Source organism: Anguilla rostrata, chromosome 10 (assembly GCF_018555375.3).
Source record: "Anguilla rostrata isolate EN2019 chromosome 10, ASM1855537v3, whole genome shotgun sequence".
Lineage (NCBI taxonomy): Eukaryota > Metazoa > Chordata > Actinopteri > Anguilliformes > Anguillidae > Anguilla > Anguilla rostrata.
The window spans coordinates 39,861,663-39,883,970 of record NC_057942.1 but is presented as its reverse complement, the minus strand read 5'-3'; the positions used below and the strand labels follow the sequence as shown (position 1 = coordinate 39,883,970).

Here is a 22,308-nt window from a genome sequence, read left to right as displayed (position 1 = left end):
TAAATCCTGTTTGCTATTCTGCCTAGAATATAACAGGCATGCATTGTCCCTGCACACATTCCCCATTTCCTGGAAAAAATTTTGTTGTTTGTCGCTGATCTCACTGTGATAAGGCCTTTGCCCCGAGCCTGGCTGACCCATGCATAAACCAGCTCATTATTTTCTTAAACATTAACTACCCAACCGAATGCGGACCAGCTTCTGCGTCTCTGCCACTCTCTGCAGGGATGGAAAGATCCTGCTCGCTTCCCAGAATGGAAATGGAGGTAAAAAACTGAAGTTTAGGGAGTGCTTGTCTGACAGGCTGCTTGTTCAGAGACAAAAGGCTTGGGCAGTATGATGTCATCGTCTCCATGTTTCTCACTAATCATAGGCTGTTAGTTGGTCAGGGCTTTTGGTTTGATTGGCCACCAGGGTGAATGGGTGTGGTGGTGCGTCAATTGGAGAAACTGTGTGTGTGTGTTTGTGTGCAGGAGATAGGTGTGTATTTGTTGCAAGGTGTGTTTGTCATGTTGTGGGTTTTAAATCACACACAGAGTGAAAATGACCTGCTGGAGAAAGCATGGCTTTGAGCCATTAGCTGGAAGATTTCACATCTGCAGCAGCAGTGGCTGCTGGGTGATATGGCACCTACAGAAGCAGTGGTTGCTGGGTGAATTCACACCTGCTGAAGCTGTGGCTGTTGGATGATTTCACTCCCGCAGAAGCAGTGGCTGCTGGGGGATTTCACACCTGCAGAAGCAGTGACTGCTGGGTGATTTCACACCTGCAGAAGCAGTGCATGTTTGTTGTGAGTGAGTGTGTGTGTGTGTGTGTGTGTGTTAAAGAAACGTGGAGCTGCATCAGAGGACAGTGGCTTTGTGCTCGTAAGCTGTGTTCTGCTGCTCTCTCTGACCGACCCTTCAGCGCAGCGCTGGTGTGGAATCCTATCAGTACTAATGGAAGGCAGGCCGGCTAATTGATTTCCACTGCCAAGAGGCTTTTTCCCCAAGACACAGCTCTGTTCCGCCTGCAGGAATTGCAGAGAGAGGGAGAGATAGAGAGAGAGAGAGAGACAGAGAGAGAGAGAGAGAGACAGAGACAGGCAGAGAGAGAGAGAGAGAGAGAGAGCTGCGATAGAGCCAATGCAGGGTTTTTGACATCGACACACACGCACAGCCGAATACCAGCTGCCTCTTTAAAATGCACCTCAATTAATAATTCATCCGCCGAGAAGGAAACAGTCGATCAGAGACCAACCATCCTGAATACTGCATGGCTGAAATGTACTATGAATATAAAAATATACAAAATTTAAATACATAAATATACAAGAAATAAAAATGCTAATATGTATTTATAAAAATTGCATCAGATAATTTACACAGGGGAAGTCATCACAAAATGTGAAATGTGGCGAGGTTGTATGTTCATATTCGCAGTATGTCCTAACACAATTGTGATATGAGGACATGCATTATGTTTGCTTGGCGTTCATGACAATGCGGTGTTTCCTCCGTGTTTTCAGGTCATCTGTGGTGACTTGACGTGTTGAATATACAGTAGCTTACAGACTGCACAAGCAGCTGGGGTAACATTAGCCATAACAGTGTTGACAGCATAACATAAATTACAATTGCAAAAAGGGGGGTGGCGTTGATGTTTCAATCGCAAACTGGGCAGGGGGCTGGTGTAAATGTTTTCTTTTTCATTGGAGATTAAGAAAAATGTGACCTTTTGTTGCCTTGTGGATGTCTCTTGCAAGTTATGAACTAATCAGAGAATAAATTGTTAATACTCATTTTAATTATAGACAGTAAATATGTGTATGATTTTATATAGGTCTGTAAGTTCAAATGCAGGCTCTTGCACTTTATGGCTCTCAATGGCTGGGGAAATGGAATGACTTGCATAATGCATATTATATGTGATTGCCCTGGTGTATCAGGCCCATAATTGCCATTGGTGAAATTCAGGAAAGGGGCAGCGATGACGTTGTGACTGTGGTGATGTCATGATTGGGGTGATATTGTGACTGTGGTGAAGTTATGATTGGGGTGATATTGTGATTGCGGTGATGTCTTGATTGGGGTGATATTGTGATTGGGGTGATGTCGTGACTGTGGTGATGTCATGATTGGGGTGATATTGTGATTGGGGTGATGTCGTGACCGTGGTTATGTTGTGATTGGGGGTGATGTCGTGACCGTGGTTATGTTGTGATTGGGGGTGATGTCGTGACTGTGGGGATGTCATTCCTGTGCTAATGCAGTCTGTCCTTCAGGGAACCTGAATGAAGATCCTGAGAAGGTTTCTACTTTGCCCCCGTGCATAATGATACTGAAAAACGGTACACTTCACACACACACACACACACATACACACACACTCACGTTGTATCCCCATTGTATTGCTGAGGGTTATGGGAATAAACTGCCACCATGTTAGCCTTTCTTCTCTCCTTCTATTAAAGCTCATAATTTCTGTTGGTTGCTTTGTGGATATTTTCATAGATTTCCCCCCCGACTCTGTTCGTAATTAAGCCCTTTTAATTAAAAGACAATTAAAACTTTAGTTGTATAATGATAATTGGCAGTTTAGGAAAGTGCCTCTCTTCTCTCAGATATTAATTTTCCCGATTAGAGGGGTGGTTAACCAGCGTTGGAAGGCAGTTGGTTTCTCAGGCAGAGAGGATGCTGGGATACATCGGATGGCCTCTGAGACAGCCTACTTTGAGTCGATCAGCACGCGTGGTCAGGACAGAGCTGCCATTTTGATTTTGGGGAAAGAATAACCACAACCTAAGCAAGACTGGGCACAGTTACCTTCCATTTTGGGAAAAACATGTTTGGCCGCTCACGACTTGGGTTAGAGATTTGTTTTCCCAGCTGAGGACCAGAAATCCTGTACATCTTCCTGTAGCTTTGGGTCACTGTGTGGGGGGGGGGGAGGGGGAGTTAGGGGCATGTAGTTCAGTGTTGGAGGGTGATGTGCTGTGTTGGGGTGCTTCAGTATTTACTGTTCCCCTGAGCTGGAGGTGTTTCCTTCTGCAGTATATCTCCAGTGCTTAAAAAGGCTCATATCCTGAAAGCTGTTTTTTTATTGTCCTTTATGGCTGACGTGCTGCACCCCTGTCCTTGCGCTCTTCTGAAATACGAGCGGTGCCAACCGTTCCTGCCAGGACGGCCCTCTGAGTCACTCTGAGTCACTCTGGGCACCTCTGCCGGGCACCTCTGCCAGGCACCGAAATCTCGCTAATGATCACAAAAAAATCAAGCGGATAAATAAAATGGCGCACCTTTGGCCAGGCCAACGGGGATTTAGACACAGCCAGGGAACGTGGCAGAGTGAACGCTCGTAGATATGGCTGCGGCTGCTGCACGCGTGCGAGGCGTGTTTCTTGAGACGTGTCATACGTTGAGCGACGCGTTTGGTGTGGTCTTACGTGTGGTATGAGGCGTGCTGTATGGTGGGCGCTTTATGTGGCAGGTTTTTTGCGGCCTGTTTTGGAGACTCATGGTGTCACAGAGTGCACCATGGGATTGTGCTGACTTGGACGCCCACCCCACCCCACCCCACCCCACCGCCAACCTGGCAGCATCCCAGCACCTCCATCCCTTTAATTAGATCTGAGCGCGCTCAGTGCCGCACTTGCGCTGGATGGGCTGTGCCCTTTTTTGGGCGTTGTATTCGGGGTGACCTTCCCAAGTGAGGTCACTCTGCCTTTGCATCATGAACATCATCCTACAGCTCCAGCAAATCCCTGTCACTGGCTGAATTGCTGTCTGTCAATCAGGCACCTGTCTCCACCCACTCTGTGATGTCATTTACAGGCACCTTTCACATCTGCATTTGGGGGGGGGGGGTTGTGCAGATCAGTGAGGGAATAAGCGGGGATGTGGTGTGCATCTCAATGTTTCCCCACCCTGGTCCACTGTGTATGCAGGTTGTAATTTACTATGCTGTTTGTACTTTATGGCAAATAATTTAGAGGTTCCATTTTTTAATTGATTCAATTGCGCCCATTCGGGTCAGAGTGTGGAAACCTGAAACAATTTGGGTAAAATGAATGGAGGTTACTATTTACTGACAACAAATGGCAACAAGCCAAACCTCCATTGTGTTTAAGTTCTCCATTGGGCAGAACACATTTTCAGCAGCCTTAATTGGTCAAACGATTGGCTGTGACAAAAAACCAGCATACACAGTGGGTACCCAGGACCAGAGCTGAGAAGCACTGGTGTAGATGACCCCCCTGTCTGACTGTTTAAAAACAAAGGAGGTAACCGGTATATCCAGAGCTCTGCCATTACGCCAGTTTGCTGCATACTGGCAGGCCTGTCTCCTGGGGACCTGTGTGTACTGGGAATGCTGGGAAATGTAGTGCTGGGGGTATGTATCCACTGGGAATGCTGGGATACACGGTGCAGAGAGGAAGTGGAGGGTAGAGTGCGTCCCTCCCGGAGGAATCAATGGTTTTATGGAAGAATCAGGTTACAATAATGCAATAACAGAGAGCCATTTTCTGATAAACAGCTGGCCTAAGAGAGCAAGAGACTGGGAGAGTGACTGAGCGAGTAAGGAGAGAGAGATGGTTAGTAAGTGACTGACAAAGAGAAAGAGAGAAACCAGAGTTTGGACCAGTATATTCATTGGACTTGTACCTTCATGATTACTTGTGATTAGTTGTGATCACATTTCTGATCAGTTGTCATTAGATTTGTGAACAGACAACTCCAGGTTAATTTAGTTGTAATTAGATTAGTTGCGTTTCATTGGAAGCATTTGTAATTAGATACCATAATTTTGATTGGCTGGACTCTGTTCGGCATGGCCAGATCTCAGGCCCGGTGTGGTGAACTCTAAGATCCACACTCGGAACCGAACCAGCAGACAGAACCGGGGGCTGTGGGCACCGACTCTGTTCTGGCTCCGCCTCCTTGGCTGTGGTGAGATAACCGAGTTACTCTTGATTGACAGGACGTTATCGCCCCCCCGATGAACGACTCGCTAGGTGGGACGGGGTCGACGCCCCACCTTCGCTCTCCTTTTCGCCCGTTGTCATAGCGACGGGGATAATCTGATGAGGCCAAATTAAATTTGTGGCCTGGGAGCTTTGGGGAGGGGGGGGGGGGGGGGGGGAGAAGAAGAGAGGAGAAGCGAGCGATCATCTCGCGAACCCTCCGTGCGGCTCCGTTTTCCAGCGGCTCGCGGAAAAAAAAAAACTTGAGGCGACGCGACGCAACCCAGGGTACGCCCTGTTCCGGCGCTCCATTGGCTGGAGCGCCACCGCCATCGCCGCCACCGCCTGCCGTGTGCCAGCGAGATAAATCTCTGCAGAAGGGCTTTATGGGAAACGCATTACATTATTAGCTGAGTCATCAGAGAGGGGAGAGCGAGCCGCGGCGGCGCATGCTAACGAAACGGCCGGAACGGATATTCGATCCGCCGTTAATGGAGCCCTCTGACGGGCGGGGCTTAATGGGGTAATGACTGGTACTGGACTGCAGCGCTGCTCAGTGCCCCAATCGTTCGGGGCCTCTGGCCTGGACCAGGCCCACCTGCCCCCGCGCCCCGACACGGATACGGGACAGAGAAAAGAAGAGCGTTTGGAATCGCTCTGGAGGCACAGGAGCCCCACCCTACCCCTGATGTGTCAAGCCACTTTGAGCCCCCCAGTTTTTTGAACCCCCATCTCAGTCCGCTGACGAGGAGCCGCGGCTCCAACCTGTGGCAGCTGGCGGAGAGAGATCGTTTATCCGCTGAGCCGCTGGGGAGGACTCTGCGGTGGGGATACTCGGATCTGCTGCTCCAGACTGGAGGTGTTGCTGTAGTGTATCCCTGGCCTGTAGGAGGTTGTTCAGATTGTGGTTCCGACCAGCAGAAATGATAATAATGTCCGGGAGTGACTGACGGAGGTTGCTGAGCTTCTCCAATTTTCCAGGTTGCTGTTGGTAACCATGCGGGGGTATTTTGCGGGACTGGGCACCTTCACCTTTCGTCAGCCCACCCCACCCTCCCACCCCTCACCCCACATGACCGTCTGTGTTTACCTCATTTACATCACATGACCTTTTGTGGGTTGATATGTCAGACTGGTCTCCTCAGCAGAGGTTTGGGTGATGCAGGGGGAGGGGGGGTGCGTCTGATTATACAGGGTAAACACTGAGGCGAGTTGGAGACGCACAGATGAAGTAGTTACATCTGAATAAGTGTTGCTTTCTGTTGTATGTATGTATGCCAATTCTGATGGGAATTTAAATGGGAATTTGTCTTATGTTGTGTTCCTGATGTAAAATTGTATCTGCTTCCGTGGATCCTTTTGGAAAATTAGGTGTTTTTTGTTTTGTGCCAGGGCCCAGGTTTGGCAGTACTACTCAAGCAGATCCAGGTTCTGTGGGAAAACCCTGCTCTGTGGGTGACAACAGTACCATATCAGCTGCGTAGAGCAGAAGTTGAATTTATTTACGATTTGTATTGAGGTCAGGGGTTACAGATGGTCCCAACATGCTGGCTAATTCAGTGATTTATATGTTTAGTTGTGCTGGACCTGCGCTGTACGCCTGTCTCACCCCATTCCCCTGATTCTTTCCCTCTCTCTCTGTCTATCTGTCTCTCTCCCCTCTCTCTCTTGTTCTTGGTCTCTCTCCTTCTCTTTCTCTCTCTTCTCTCTCTCTGTCTATCTCTCTTGTTGTGTCTTTGTCTTCCCCCCCCCTCTCCCTCCTCTCTCTCTTGTCTCTCTCTCTCTCTCTCTCCCCCCTCTTTCTCCCCCCCCACTCTCTCAATCTGTATGCGACTCCTTTATTTAAGCCTGGCACACACTGATGCGCTGGGGCTGTAATGCCGCGATCACGTATCTCTACCGTGAGTCACTGTTTATGCAGAGGGGCTTTTAGCTCCGCTAACGTTAAGTGCTAGCCACACCCCAGCTAGCTTCCAGGACTTTCTGTTTCTGAAGAACTACTTCAGAAGGCCCCCCTGGTGTTCAGTCCGGCTTTATCACCCCTGGGGTGATACAGAAAACTGGGACCAATGGATGCGATTGTGCTCAATGCCCCCCCCCCCCCAACCCACCTCCCACACGAGGGTCACCCCCCCTTGTTTGCAGTTTCCTGATTCCAACAGTACTGTATCTCCATATCATCAACACGAACATTCATCACACAATGGCTCATTTATACCCCATCGTATCTCAGATGCATCTGTCGCATGATATTACGATTTATGCCGGGTGTCATAACAGAGTGATATTAAAACGGCCGATGCGTTAAAATTGTGTGTAGAACCCCGTCAGCTTACGCACACACTGCCCCCAGAAAGTGCGTGACAGGAGACATGTTTTCCACGGACAGCACAAGCCTTCTTTTAAAGAGCATGAACCTTATTTAATTTCCCTTTCCTTCCAGCCTTGCCCTCAGGATGATTTGCAGATGTAGTGTGGAATGGGGAGGCGGGGGCGGGGGGTGGGGGGGTGGGGGAGATGGGTTATAGCCTTTATGCATCTCATCTGCCAACATCAGCTGAGGAGGCGAGTCCCATCTTACAGAGAGAAGAACAGCCCTGAACCCCGACTCCAAGCCCTGAACCCCGACTCTCAGTCCTGAACCGCAACTCCCAGCCCTGAACCCCAAATCTAACCCTTATAACCCGACTCCAGTCCCGAACCCTGTTTTTTAAAGACATTAAAACCGCTTCTCATTTCTTTGTTCTTTGTTGTCTTTCTCCTTATTTGTTAAAAAAAAAAAGAAAAAAAAGAAAGAAAAACAGGGGTACGGTGGTGTATTTACCCCTCTGGTGACAGTCAGACGGGCATTAGAGCTGATGGATTCTCAGCACTGGTAATTACCCAGAATGCTCGGCACGTCCCTACCGGCGATCCGGCATGTGGCTTTAATATCTTTGTCTTTGGAATACACGGAGTGCAGCCCCTCAATTAGAAGTATCAACACTTTGTTTTTATTGTAATTCTCCCCATGAGCTTGTCGCCCCCTACTGGCCTGGCCTGCTTGTATGGGGGGGGGGTGAGGGGGGCGGTGGGGGGGATCTGTTCGCTGGGGGCAGAAACTCTCTGGATTCACACTCTGGGGAGGGGGGATGTGTCCCTCTATGATATGGGGGATAAGGGGGATGGGGGGGGGGCTAAGTTCTGCTAAAAGAATTTACATTCTGTTGAATGAATTAATGATACTGACAGTTCATTTGCTGGTGTATGGATCCTGTACGGTCAAATTATGAGATGTGGTCCATGAGACTGCTCCTGCCTATAGTGCTTTGGACATCTAGAGTGGATATAATTCCTTCCTGCTTTATTCGCAGGTGTCAGAGTCTCTGTGGTCCAGTGTCCATGGGGTCCTGGGTGGAGGAGAGGCCGACGTCACCTGCGTGGCTTCAACACTGGGCTACGCCTATTACCTCAGCCAGGTAGTGTGTGTGTGTGTGTGTGTGTGCGTGTGTGTGTGTGTGTGGGTGCGTGTGTGTGTGTGTGTGTGTGTGTGTGTGTGTGTGTGTTTCAGCAGGAGCCCATAGGCTGTGCGTGTGCTTGTGTGTGTGTGTGTTGACCTGAGTGTGTGTGTGTGTGTGTGTGTGTGTGTGTGGTGTGTGTGTCGTGTGTGTGTGTGTGGTGTGTCTGTGTGTGTGTGTTTCAGCAGGAGCCCATAGGCTGTGCGTGTGCTTGTGTGTGTGTGTGTTGACCTGAGTGTGTGTGTGTGTCAGTGTGTTTCAGAAGGAGCTGATAGGCTGTGTGTGTGTGTTTTCCTGAGTTTGTGTGTGTGTGTTGACCGGAGTGTGTGTGTGTGTGTGTGTGTGTTTCAGAAGGAGCTGATAGGCTGTGTGTGTGTGTTTTCCTGAGTTTGTGTGTGTGTGTTGACCGGAGTGTGTGTGTGTGTGTGTTTGTGTGTTTCAGAAGGAGCCGATAGGCTGTGTGTTTGTGTGTTGTCCTGAGTTTGTGTGTGTGTGTTGACCTGAGTGCGTGTGTGTGTGTGTGTGTGTGTGTGTTTCAGAAGGAGCCGGCAGACTGTGTGTGTGTGCCGTTGCTGGGGCAGCGTGGAGGTGAAGCTCGTGTCCCGGACGAGACGCGGAACTTCCTGCAGCGGCTGGGCGTGTCCGAATCCTCCCTGCTCTGGAGGGACGACATCGACCTGCTGCAGCTCCACGCCGCAGGGAAGCTCTCCCTCACCCTGCTCAACAGGTGCCCTCGCACACCCGAGATACACACACACCTGAGCAGGGCCAGGCTGGGCAGGGGTGGGGCAGGGTACGGGTCGGGGTGGAGCAGGTTTGGGCCCCCCCCCCCCCTCTCTCTGTGTCTCTCTGAGTCCACCCGGCTGGAAAAGTAGGTACAGCATTACTGGGATTCCGGTGGAAATGAGATGGCGGATCCCAGCTGGCGGTGGGCGGATGAACAAGCCGCAGAAGAATGGCGGTAATAGCTGAGGCGGGGGGGGGGGGGGGGCGTGAGGGGGTGAGGGGGGTGAGGGGGGGCTCGCTCTGACAGTTCCTTTGCCCAAGGGCTCTGCCCAAGCTTTATGTAGATTTTTATCAATTTGCTGCCTTCTCTTCCTCGCTTTCTCTGTCCCTCTCTCTCTCTCCCCCCACCCTCCTTTCTCTCTCTCTCCAGTAAGGAGGATGGGGCCCTCTCATCCAGCGTTGTCAGAGTGATCAATCGCTCAGAGCGCCGGGGAGGCGGGTTGGGGGCGTCGTCGACGGCGATGGTCGCCAGGGAGATTCTTCAAGAGGCACCAGAGCAGCTCACTCCACCGCTGGCTGAGCTCCTGAGAGGTGAGGAGCCAAAACCCCCCAAACCCACCCCCCCCCCCCCCCCCCACGGGAGTAATGGGGCTTTACGGAACTGCCATGCCTGACACGCAGCCCCACCCGCTAGACTGGGGAGAGGGGGGGGGGAAAGAGAGTAGGGTGCCCTCTGACTTCACTTAAGAGTGAGGAACTTGTGCCTTTTGCAGAGCGACCGACCCGAGAGTGTCTGCTGGCACCCGGGGAAAAATGGGAGGGAAACTAAGTTGGCTCTCAGAGGTCAGAGGTCATTATTGGCTCCACGCAGACGCACTAACACACTGCCACACACTGTGATTGGGGGGTCAATTCTGCTGAAATGTCAGTAATATTCTTTGAAAAATGTATACTAACTTATAGCCAGTCTGTATTCTATCAGGTAATGCTATCATGCTGCTACGCTAACGTACATCCACACACAGTGCCACTGGCCAGTAGCCAATCTGTATTCACTCTTGTTATGCTAACATGCTGCTACGCTAACATACATCCACACCCACAGTGTCTCAGACCAGCAGCCAGTCTGTATTTGCCATGTGTTTCCCAGCTGGGGGGGGGGTGGGGGTTGTAGGGGGGATCTCGGTGTCCCCCCCTTCTCTGCCGCAGACGGCATGTTTGTCATTTAAAACACACAGAGACGAATGTATCCGCCGCTCTCCCGTCGCAGGTGAAATGATGTATGAGGCCATAACACGCGCTCGCTCGCTCAGATAGAGGAGGCTCACACACACGGAACGCACGGCACACGTAAACAAACACAAAGCAGCAAAACCGTAAACAAACGCACGCTAGCTAGCGGCGAAACCGTAAACAAACGCACGCTAGCTAGCGGCGAAACCGTAAACAAATGCACGCTAGCTAGCGGCGAAAACGTAAACAAACGCACGCTAGCTAGCGGCAAAACCGTAAACAAACGCACGCTAGCTAGCGGCGAAACCGTAAACAAACGCACGCTAGCTAGCGGCGAAACCGTAAACGTGCTGCCCATCAGAGAAGCGTGTGATTGATGCGCGTCTCCACCCACAACGTATTTCAGTGACAACAGCTTGGGTTTGTGGTCAATCCTATTTCAATTCAGCCAGTTTATTATTTAAATTTTGTGGTGTGAAGGATTTCATTCAACTGAATTCAAATAATTTAAGTTATTTTCCTGAGGTGACTGAATTGAAAGGATTTGACATTGACTGTCATAGCAGTTCCTGTGTCCACTGCTAAACAGTGCAGTGATCTCCTTTTTATTTTTGAATTTAAATTGACTGTGGAAATATATGTAAAATGTTAACTGCCATACTTCTGCAGATCCAGTGTTTTACAAATACGACAACCAGAGAACTCAGCTTTATCTTATCCTTGGTTACAGAAATCTGAATATGAATCGAATGCATTATTATTTTATTATCTTGGAAAACATTTTAACATTATCTCACTAGTATTCAGCTGACACTCATCCAGAGACACTCAACAGTGCAAACACAATAGCAAGGATCCGTGATCGAAGTGCAGTAATTCTCTACAGGAGAGAAGTATATTCTCAAGAGAGACAGCAAGTGCAAGATTCCATTGTCAAAAGTGTGAATTACCCTATTGAACACTGAACTAAGTTATATGAACAGGGACAGAGCTACCCTAATGAGCATTAAAATACATTAAACCAACGACCACAGGCTCAGTCCAACAGTCTGATAACAGTGCAGGATTGGCAGGACTGAAACAGGCTGTGTGTGTGTGTGTGTGTGTGTGTATGTGTGTGTGTTTATGGTTCTTCATTTCCTTGGTGTAGTGGCTTTAATGCTGGAGTCAGCCAAGACCCCCTCCCAAGATGGCCACCCCCTGCCGGACCACGAAGAGCTCCTCAGAGCCCTGGTGGACAGCTGCCCCTCCCATTGTGATGTCATACAGAATGCCCCTGCCCAACAGGAGGGGCTGCAAGGTAACAACATCATACCTGACACTCACAGAGCATGGCACTGTTCCCGTCACCAGTCAAAAACACTCAATAAACGTTCCACCCTGTCCACCTGTCACATAATAGCAGCCAGTCTATGCCTTAAGCGTCACCTTAAATTAATAATATGTGTGCGTGTGTTTGTCTATGCGTGTGTGTGTGTGTGTATGCGTTTGTCTGTATGTGTGTGTGTGTACGTGTGTGTGTGTGTGTGTCTTTGTCTATCTATGCATGTGTGTATGTGTGTGTGCATGCGTGCACATGCATGTATGTGTGTGTGTGTTTATGTGTGTGTGTGTGTGTGTATGTGCATCTGTGGGGTGATTTGTGTATTTTTTTTGCAGGTTCAAGCCTGGATCAGATGTTGTTGAAAGAGCTGAAGGAACTCTCTGATGGAGACATCAAAGTGTCTGTGAGCACAGTGTCAGTGGACCTGGAGGTGAGTGTCAGTGTTTCCACAGAGCCTGAACACAGACACAACACTTTACTCTGGAATGTATGGTCGGATCTGGTTCAGTCTGGCCTGATCTGGTCTGGTTTGGTCTGGACAGGGTCAGGGGCTGATTCTGCATCTGGTCTTAGCGTTAGTGTTTATGTGTGGATAAAAAATTATGCCATCTTGTGGCCATCTGCTGTATTCTAGTTGTAAGAGTTCTGGGTGGGTTGTGAGTTTGCGTTGAGTCACAGATCATAACGGAGACGAGTCTCACCATCAATTTACAGCAGATTGGCAGGTGAATAATTAGGCCCGCCCAGCTCACAGGGCCCGTGTGTAAACGGCAGCGCGCGCGGGAAAAGAGCGGGAACACCAGAGTGGCCTCGCCGGCGCTCGAGGCCGCGTCCGCGCGCCGCCCGCTAGCCCGAGCCGCGGCGGGCTTTCCGCGTCGTTCTCTCTCTCCTCGCGCGCGCTCTCATCCCGCCAACCGCTCCTGCCGTAACTTCTAATGCCTTTTTTTTCTTTTCTTTCTTTCGTTTTTTTTCTTCTTTTTTTTTTTTCTCTCGTTCAAAGCCATTTTTCTCCCCCGTTGCCCAGCGTGAGATATTAGGGTATGTGTAAAATAAATGATGTATACAGCTGCAGGGATGCTACCTTACGTCCAAGGAACATTAACCATGGGGTCCTCGTTTAGCGAATAAATAACCATTCATTTCGGTGGCTGCACCGTCTGGACTGAGGAGCATATTTTACCAGGCTAAGCAGAGAGGCCATTAGAGATTTCTTATAAAATAAATCGCCAAAGGGGTCCTCTTCTAGTGGCAAGATTTCAGCTTCCGTGGTGGGGAACTAATGAGGTGCAATGGGCTCAAATGAATCCGCTATATGCACGTCATTTGCGGTATGTATATATTTATATATTATTTTTTAATTGTGTTTGAGAATAACAAAGTAATAAGTACATCATTTTAGGGGGCTGTTTTAAATGCTTCTCAAAAACTAAATAAATTAGTTTCAATTAAGGCGTAATCGGGTGGTGTGTGTGTGTGTGTGTGTGTGTGTGTGGAAGGGGGGGTGTTGATGAAAGAGCTGTTACGGATGGATTTTTGTAAAGCTGACTGTAGTTTTGGCGAAGGGAGAAGCCAGACAGCCAGGTGGAGCTGAGCTTCCGCTGCCGTTACCTGCGTGTTACCTGTGCGGATGTGACGGGACGTGTGGGTGGGGTTTGGGGCAGCCAGTCGAGTCATGTCAAACAGAAGGATGCAGGTTTCACTCCCTTATTTGGCACTGCTGTTCTAACACTGTGTCCTGACAGGAAAACAGGACCTTCAGCCATTCAGGTTAAGTCCCCTGATTAGAGACTCTGCCAAGTAAATAAACCAAGGGTATGTCCCTACATAAAATATATAAAATATAATATACAAAAAATATTATATGGATGTGTTTTTATCATGTGATTTGGGCATTTGTAAACACTCCCGTGTTCTACCTGTCCATTTGAAGTCCAGATGAACCTGGTGGCTCGGCACATTGACGACATCACAATGACATCACAATAGCAGGAGTTGGTCAAACATCACCGCCTCTAGATGTGGTCTTCCAAGGAGCCAGGTTGAAGTTGAGCATTGTTCCCGAACGTGGACGTGCTCCTTATAGCTCTGTGGAAAGAGAACGAGGCTAAGTTAGACACATGAGTTTTGAAACGGCTCCGTGCTAAAGTGTCATTTTCAAAGTGTGAGGTTTTATTTTATTTTTATTTTTAAAAATTGACTTGTTGCGATCAACTTTCTGAAAACAAACAGCGATTTTCACTTCTCTTCGCAGTGATTTAGTTGGTTATTTACCATCTGGGAGACCCTGGCGTACCAGCCCCCCCCCACCCCACCCCCCCCACATGCTTAATTAAGTGCAGAGACGCTCTCACTGAAGATTGTGCTGCTCTGTTTGGTTAATTAAACTAGCTTCCAAACATCGCATCGTTTTCCCGAGCAGACTTCTGACTGTCCCCCTGTGATGGTGTGTAGGGTGTAGTATTTTTAGGAAATGAATTTTTTATGGTGCTGCTGCCACGCTGATATTGCTGTACTTTAACTGAAAGAAGAAAGTTTTGATATCAACTCTCCAGAAAACTTTAATTTGAGAAAAAAGGTGTTTCTTATATTTCTGTCTTACATACTGGTTCTTAAGAGCATTTCATACATTCTGTGAATTTGTGTTCATATATTTAAGCTTAAAATAGACATAATTTCTGACAAAATATACACCATCTTGAATTGAAAGTCATGAAGTGAAATGATTTTATGAAGCTAATAATGGTGTTCTCCAGATAGATTGTGTTAAGAGGAATTCTCCTCATTAAAAATGTGAAAAGAATATTGTTAATCATTTCAGCTATGAATGGGTGAAGAATATTGTTGTTATTGTTGTAAGTATTTTTAAGTATTTTTTAAATTTCTCGACCATCCCAAGGTCTCCCAGTGTGAACAACCTCGGACATTAAAGTGACGCCGCTGAACATCTGATCACGTGTTTGCACGAGAGATAACCGAACCTTTAGTAAAGGTCTGTCTGACCGTCAGAAAGCAGTCGTCAGGACTGAAGATTGATTGAAAACCCCAATTCCAGCTTCACCCGTCAGCGTCCATAAAAGCCTGTTCAAATCTTCGTACTCGGATGGGAGATGGGGGCGGGGGTGGTTGGTGAAGATGATTGAGGGTTTTGGGAAGCGGCGCCCCCCCCTCGCGAGGCAGAGTTAAACCGCGGTATTAAGAGCGGAATTCATGAATATAAGGTACGTTAGCGATATCCGTCAAACAGCACGCGCCGCGTCGCGGGAGCCGGATTCATGCGTGTCCTGGCGGCGGGGCACCAGCTGCTACACCGACACCAAACTTTTGTGTTGGAACAACGCATTACTTCGGCATTTAGTCTAATGGAACATACCGGAGACACATCAGCGATGCCGCGCAACCCCGCCATTAAGCCGGGATGTCCAAAACAATATATTTAAAAACGCAGATGAGTAACAGAAACACAAGATCATTTTAAAACTCGCACATTCTCACATATTTACTCTCAAAATCCAAGTTAATCAAGGGAGCTGATACCCAACAGCGATTTTTTTTGGACAGAATTTCTTTTTGCAATGACATCGTTAATATTGAAAAAGCCTAATATTTCATATTTTACCCTTAATATAATCAATAACACATAAAGCTTATGCACATTTTGTAGCACAAATGAATATGCTGTATGTCTACACACACACACACACACATATATATATATATATGAAATCCACTATTTCATATTCTATAGCCTATAGAATCCACTCGAAATAGTGGATAATGCTGTTTTTTTTAATCCTTGAAAGTAAATGCACGTGTAACACAAATGACAAAATATAGAAAAATGAGTGGGTTCGGGTTTCCGTAACCGCGGCCCGGTAATTAGCAATGCAAACGAGGAGCAGGGTATCCTGCATGCTGGGAAGTTGATTATCCCCGGGCCCGTGGTCGCTAACTCAGAGATCTGTCATTCTGGGTGTTCCAATATTCATGAGCAAGGTTTTTGGGGGGGCGGGGCCTCAGTGGCGGCAGTGATGTATATGCGGTAGTCGGGGGCCTTGAACTGGAATTCCGCGCTAGCCTCGCTGTCACCAAGTCCGACGCTTTTACCAGACCGGGCGCCTGTGTATTTGATCCCTGTGGTGACAGGTCATGCGTGTGTGTGTGTGTGTTCCCCGTGATGACAGGTTGTGTGTGTGTTTGATCCCGTGATGACAGGTCATGTATGTGTGTGTGTGTGTTCCTGTGATAGCAGGTCATGCGTGTGTGTGTTCTTGTGATGACAGGTCATGCGTGTGTGCATTTGATCCCGTGGTGACAGGTCATGCATGTTGCCTGCATTTCAGTTTCTTCCATTATGACTGAACAGTTGGGCTGTCAGAGTGATTTTGTTCATGCAGGTAAACTGCAGAATGTTTTTGTTCATTGAGGTGTGCTGCATAATGATTTTATCCATGCAGGTAAACTGCAGACTGACTTCGTTCATTGAGGTGTGCTGCAGAATGATTTTATCCATGCAGGTAAACTGTAGGGTGAATTTCTTACGGCAAGTAAGCTGCAGAGGGTTTGTGTCGGTGGGTGAAAGTAAAAAAAAAAAGAAAGAGAAAAGCTTTTCCGTTTGTCCGAGAGCTTCTTTCTGTCCGCATTCTGCCCGAGGAGCTCCAGCAGCGACGCTCAGATTAAACGAAGCATTAAACCCACAGAGACTGCTGTCATGCAAACACACTCTAATAGCGTCTATTACAGTGCAAGGCCTTAGTCCTAACAGATGTCTCATAATAAACCCTATCAGCCTGCAAGACCTTTATTCTGCAGTCATGAATCTGCATTTAACCATTAGCAGTCTTCAAAAGCACAATTCCTAATCCCATTCTCATTCTAGTATGTGCAAACTGGGTTTGATTCACTGTCTGTCGTTCTGTAGTGTTCTTCCACAAAGTATATCTATTAAACTTATGCATGACAATCAAATTCCGAGGGTGAATCTGTACAGCAAGTCAATGCACAACACGTGAAATGCTTTTGACTTGTCCTTGTCTTAAAGAACATGCGTTCGCTAACTACACAGCAAAACGTTCAGTGTTAAAACAACTCTTACAGAGTGCATTTGTAATAGAACACACGTGGTCCTGATTGGATCCATCTGTACTCTGTTAGTTTTTGTATGAAAAGATGGGAGAGTAAACATGAGGTAGCCTAATTAGCAAGCTGTAGCTAGCTTGTTAGCTACATGGAGCAGGTGTATGATTTAGCTTGCCTCTTAGCCACAGACAGGTAGTTAACGCTTGACACAAGGTTTCTGTTGAAATCAATTCATAAGAATGTTTTTTATTATTTTTCCCCCTGTGACTTTATAACCTGCCCAGTTGCTTTGGATGCAATTCAGAATTCCATTCATCTTTTTCCCCCAGAATGCACCGGGGTATTACAGAGCTGTTGGAGTGGGGATGCTTACTGTCAGAAAGTCGGTGGAAAAAAGGCGTAAAATGCCGTTACCGCTGTTTATTCCAGGGAGAATACCCACTTACGATGTACTCTTAACATCGTAATCCCTGAAATCCGTTTGCTACTTAAAGCACATTTAAAATGTAATATTTAATTTCCTTATGCTATAGGTTTATTTAGTGACACATATAATGGTTGGTAACTACTGAGGTATTGTCTCTGCTCTTAGAAACCGTTTTCCACGCGCTTTAGTAAATGACTCTGGATAAGAGCGACCGTTAAATGATTAAATGTGAATATGAATGCGGATGCGAGCGCGCGGCTAAGCTAATGATATTTGCGGTTTGATCCAGGGTTCTCCCGCTTTGTTTACGCTAGGCCAGTTTCATCCCCGCTCTTCTCAAATAATTATGTGCGCTAATTACCAGCCTGGAGAAAAATGCAGTAATGCTTTTCTGATGATGGTGGCTTGGCTGGCAGGTGTTGCCGGGGCCTCCTAGGGCTGAAGATTGAATATTTCCCCGCAGTCCTGAAGGCGAGGGTGGCTGGGCAGGGGGGCGTGGAACCCCCCTCCGTGAAAACACAATGCGCGTGGGTCACGCGTGCTTACGCAGAGCCGCGTGATGGATGAAAGCGCCTTCAGTTCGACCGAGGGTGACCAGGGGTAAAATTTGTTCTTAAACATTGACATTGCTCTGCCTGAACGTAAATAAATAAAGAACTGCCCATAACCAGAGGGAGCATCGCCCTCTTCAACCAAATAAGGTTTAAACTAAATCGAAGATCAATACTATACTGGCTGAACTTGTTATAAACATATTTACAAGTTTAAAGGCTGGGTCTCCTGTCAGAAAAAAAATACATATTTCACCTCACCATATGAAATATGTAGCATATTCTCACCATTTATCCATGTAAATTTGCTGTTATTTTCTTTGCTAGATGCTAACTGACCCGGCACGCCAGTCATATTTCTATGTGTAAATTTTATATGCAATGTACATTAGTCATTGCAAAAAAACTTTTAACTTTGTTTTTTTTTTCTTCTTCTGTGGTCTGTGGCGGGAAGTTAAGATGAGTTGTCAGTAAAAGATAATGTTATCTCACTGCAGGTTTTTAGCGAAGTTGGCAGTTCATTTTCAGTGGTGGCACTGCTGAGAGTGGAGACAGACTTATCAATCAACACGGCTGTGATGGATCCCTGTACACACAGAAATGAACGCTCCAAAGAGGATGGAAATCTCTTAGCGTTCTCTCTCTCTCTCTCTCTCTCTCTCTCTGACAAAGGGTATGCAAAGAGCCTGAATGGCGGAACGGTTGATTAATTTTTTTGTGCCAGAAATGTTGTTGACAGCAGGAAATGTGTTTTTGTGTACAGTGCCTTGTTTGCTTGGGAATTCTCGCAGGGTGTGAGTTATGGAGCACTAGTCTGCACCGGGGGGGCTGTTCTGCATAATGAAGCTGGGGGGGGGGTTCAGAACTCTGAGCAGGAGAGAGAGAGAGAGGTGTAAAGGTGCCGTACCTGTGACGGGAGAGAGAGAGAGTGAGGGAGAACAGAAAGAAAGAGGGAGAGAGGAGAGGGAGAACAGAGAGAGAGAGAAAGGGGCTGAGGGGGAGAGGGAAATAGAGAGAGGGGACGAGAGGGTAAAGTACAGATATGAATGTAGATGTGGACAGGCAGACAGACATGACAGGATGGGGCCTGACTCACTGATGCTGTTGAACTGCAGACTGAGACATACACTGGCCAGTGAGCTTACGTCCGCACTTACGTTAGTTACGCGTAACTATGTGTGTATTTTCAGTCGTTGGCACAGGGCTGGTGTTTGTAAGTACAAAGCACACATGTGATACGCAGGCCCCGGAGTTTGCTGCTGCTTGATTGAATTTTCCCCTCGGCCGTTTTGCGAACGCCGACTTTCTCGGTCGGCGCGCGCTGAAAGTTTTCGCGGCGCCAGTGCTTCTTCAGGCTCCAGTGAGGAGGAGCGCTCTTAATTTGCTTGTATTCGCAACAAATGGCAGCCAGACTGCCAGCTCCACACGCCATCGGAAAAAGAGATTTGTGTGCCTGTTCCTTTATTACGCTGTCATTTAGACACGCCATCTAGAAGCCCCTCAATGCCAGGATGAGGCTGCCTCATATTTGATTGTTGTGGAAAAATGATGTCGCTGCATGTTGATGGTAATTGCCTATGTGTGTGTGAGTCTGTGTACATGCACTTGTGTGTTTGTGCGTTACTGTGTGTACGTATGTGTTAGAAATAGGGGATGGTTGACGATGGGGATTTGTGCGTGTGTGTGTCTGCGTGTATATTTGAAGGTGTACTTGTGTGTTTGTGCATGTGACTGTGTGCATGTGTCCTATATTGTGTATGGTTGATTTGTGTGTATGTGTCAGTGTGTGTGTGTGTTAGTGTGTGTGTGAGTGTGCAGTGTGTGTGAGTGTGTGCGTTTGTGTGTTACTGCATGTGAGAGAGAGTGTGTGTTTGCGTGTATGTGTGTCATGTTGTGTGTGTGTCTGTGGAGAGAGACATGGTGTGTGTGTTCTGAGCAGAGAGTGTGTAGAGATAGGTGCGTGTATGTGGGGATTTGTGGTGTGTGTGTCTGGTGAGAGAAGAACTGAGTGTGTGTGCAGTGTGTGTGCATGGATGATGTGTGATGTGTTGTGTGTGTGTGTATGGCAGGGTGTGTGTGTTAGTGTGTGGTGGTGGGGCATGTGGGGTTTGTGTGTATGGCATGTGTGAGATGTGTTGGAGTGTGTGTGTGTGTGTGTGATTCTGTGAGAGAGGACACAGTGTGTGTGTTGGTGAAAGAGAGAGGAGTGTGTGGAGTGTGTGGCGTATGAGCGTTTTGTGTGTGTGTGTGTGCTGTGGTAGGGTAGGTGGGTGTGATGTGAAAGAGAGGGTGTGTGTGTGTGTGTTTGGTTGTGTAGTGGGCATGTGTGATGGCAGAGGTGTTTGTGTGCGTGTATGTGTGTGTTTGTGTGTATGGGCATGTGTGAGTGTGTGTGTGTGTGTGTGTGTGCAGGCGTTGTGCTCTCTGGTGCAGTTGCAGTGATTGATGGCTGAGCAGAGTGATTTGTGCTGAAAGCAGCGCCTCCTTCCCCACCAAACTGTGTCAATATTAACCTGGTAGCTGCAAGCAGAGCCTGTCTCCCCCCACACAGAGACAGCAATATGGCCTCTGTCATAGGCTCTCCATCAGCCACTGTGCTCTCTCTCTCTCACACACACACACACACACACACACACACAAACACACACACATACACACTAACAAACACACACACACACACACACTCACACTCACACACACACTCACACATCACACACACACACACACACACACCACACTCACAACACACACACACAACACACTAAACCACCCCTCACTCCACACCCACACACACCACACACACCACCACACACAACACACACACAACACACACACTCACACTCACACTCTCACACACACACACACTCACACTCTCACACACACACACACTCACACTCACACAAACACACGCACTCACACTCATACTCACACATATGGCCACAGATACACACACACACATATACACACACGCTCACATGCCCACACGCACACACACACACACAGCCTGTCCAGTTGTCATGTCAGTGTCACATTTTGGATTTGAACCTGCAACCTTCTGGGCACAGATCCACTTTTATAGCCATTTTGGTGCTGCTGCTGCCCCCTGCTGGGGCTGCATTCCTGGATGCCTAAATTTGAACAGGGACCTGATCTCTGGCAGTTAAAACAGGAAGCAGGAAGTGCGGCTCTAATGATACACCCAGTATGTTTTACCTAGAATCTCATCGTCTTTGCATAGCGATGGAATTTGCGTTTAGAGCTGTCTTTGACAGTGGACTGGAAGAATCCACAGTAAGGCTATAGTAGAGTCTGATGTGTGAAATACTTTTGGCATCTACTACTGGGCAGAGTTTTAGCCTGTCTATTTCCCTCAGTGAGATTGTGGACTGGGGTGGGGGGGTGGGAGTGATAGCAGACTGGCGGAACCGGGGGGGACCTAACGGTTGCAGTTGGGTCCCCCCCCCCCGCGCGACTACCATGGATGCGATGCAACGAGTGCATTTTTTTCCCCTTCATTTGACAGTTGGTGCCCTAGGAGACCACCTTCATGCCTAAAACCGACCCTGTCTGCTGCTATTTTTGGGGGCGGAAAAAATTTTGTCGGACTTCAAAAAATATTGTAATGTGTGAAATGGATGTTAAATCATTTTATGAGGTCTGAGAAAAGGGAAGAGGCGCTGGGTTAAACAGTCATCATTTATGCCATTTCCCTTTCTCAGGCTGCGTAAAATGATTTAATATCCTTTTTCCACATTACAATAATTTTTTTAAGTCTTTTAAGTCTTACAAAAGTCTCTCGAATAAAAAAGTCAAGTTGAGTTTATCTCACGCAAAAGTTTTGTTGTATAATTTATGGTATGTCAATAAAAAAAAATATATATAATGTAATTTCATATATATATATATATATATATATAATGTAATTTTGTATATTTTATATGTATATATACACAATACAATCTGAAAAGTACCATGTGTTTGTTTATAATAGGTTGTGAGAAGCTCACGGATGTGTTTTGGATCAAAATGAAATTAAGTGGCACATATTTTAAAAGATATGTTAAAGTATATACATTTACTCTCATTTACTCCGAAAAGACTCTTGGTGATGAATTTAATTATATTTTTTTTAGCATTAACTTCTTTTAAAAGACAGAATGTAATTTCAAACTGCTTTCTCAAATTAGAAATGCCATTATGTCTCAGTTTACTACTTACAATTTAAAAAAGTGTGTGGAGGGGGGAGGGTTGGGGGGTTGGGGAACCCTTCCTCAATAAACAAAACCATTAATTAATGCAACTTTATACCCATAAATCATTTTGCCTGTCATAAAATTTCCATAATCTGTAAATGTGAGATGTTTAAGTGCAGTAGCTTAATTTGTGAAACATAAATCAGCAAGCCTGCCTCCGTTTTCCTTGCGTTCTGACAGTTGACTTAAACATTTACTCTTTGCTCAAGTAAAGCAAAGCCCATGTAAAAGAAAACAGCAACAAAAATAATAAATAGATCAAACAATTTCAGCATTTTC

General features: G+C 47.1%; 1 protein-coding gene across 6 annotated transcripts in view; it reads left to right on the top strand.

Moving 5' to 3' along the window:
- LOC135233468 (protein prune homolog 2-like) overlaps positions 1 to 22,308 on the top strand; it is a 56,240-nt gene that overhangs the window by 1,111 nt on the left and 32,821 nt on the right. For all 6 annotated transcript variants that reach the window (XM_064297054.1, XM_064297051.1, XM_064297050.1 and 3 more), the window contains exons 2-6: positions 8,296 to 8,400; positions 8,979 to 9,166; positions 9,596 to 9,756; positions 11,549 to 11,698; positions 12,058 to 12,152. In XM_064297054.1, coding sequence (XP_064153124.1) covers positions 8,296 to 8,400; positions 8,979 to 9,166; positions 9,596 to 9,756; positions 11,549 to 11,698; positions 12,058 to 12,152 — 699 coding nt within the window. The remainder of the gene's footprint in view (positions 1 to 8,295; positions 8,401 to 8,978; positions 9,167 to 9,595; positions 9,757 to 11,548; positions 11,699 to 12,057; positions 12,153 to 22,308) is intronic.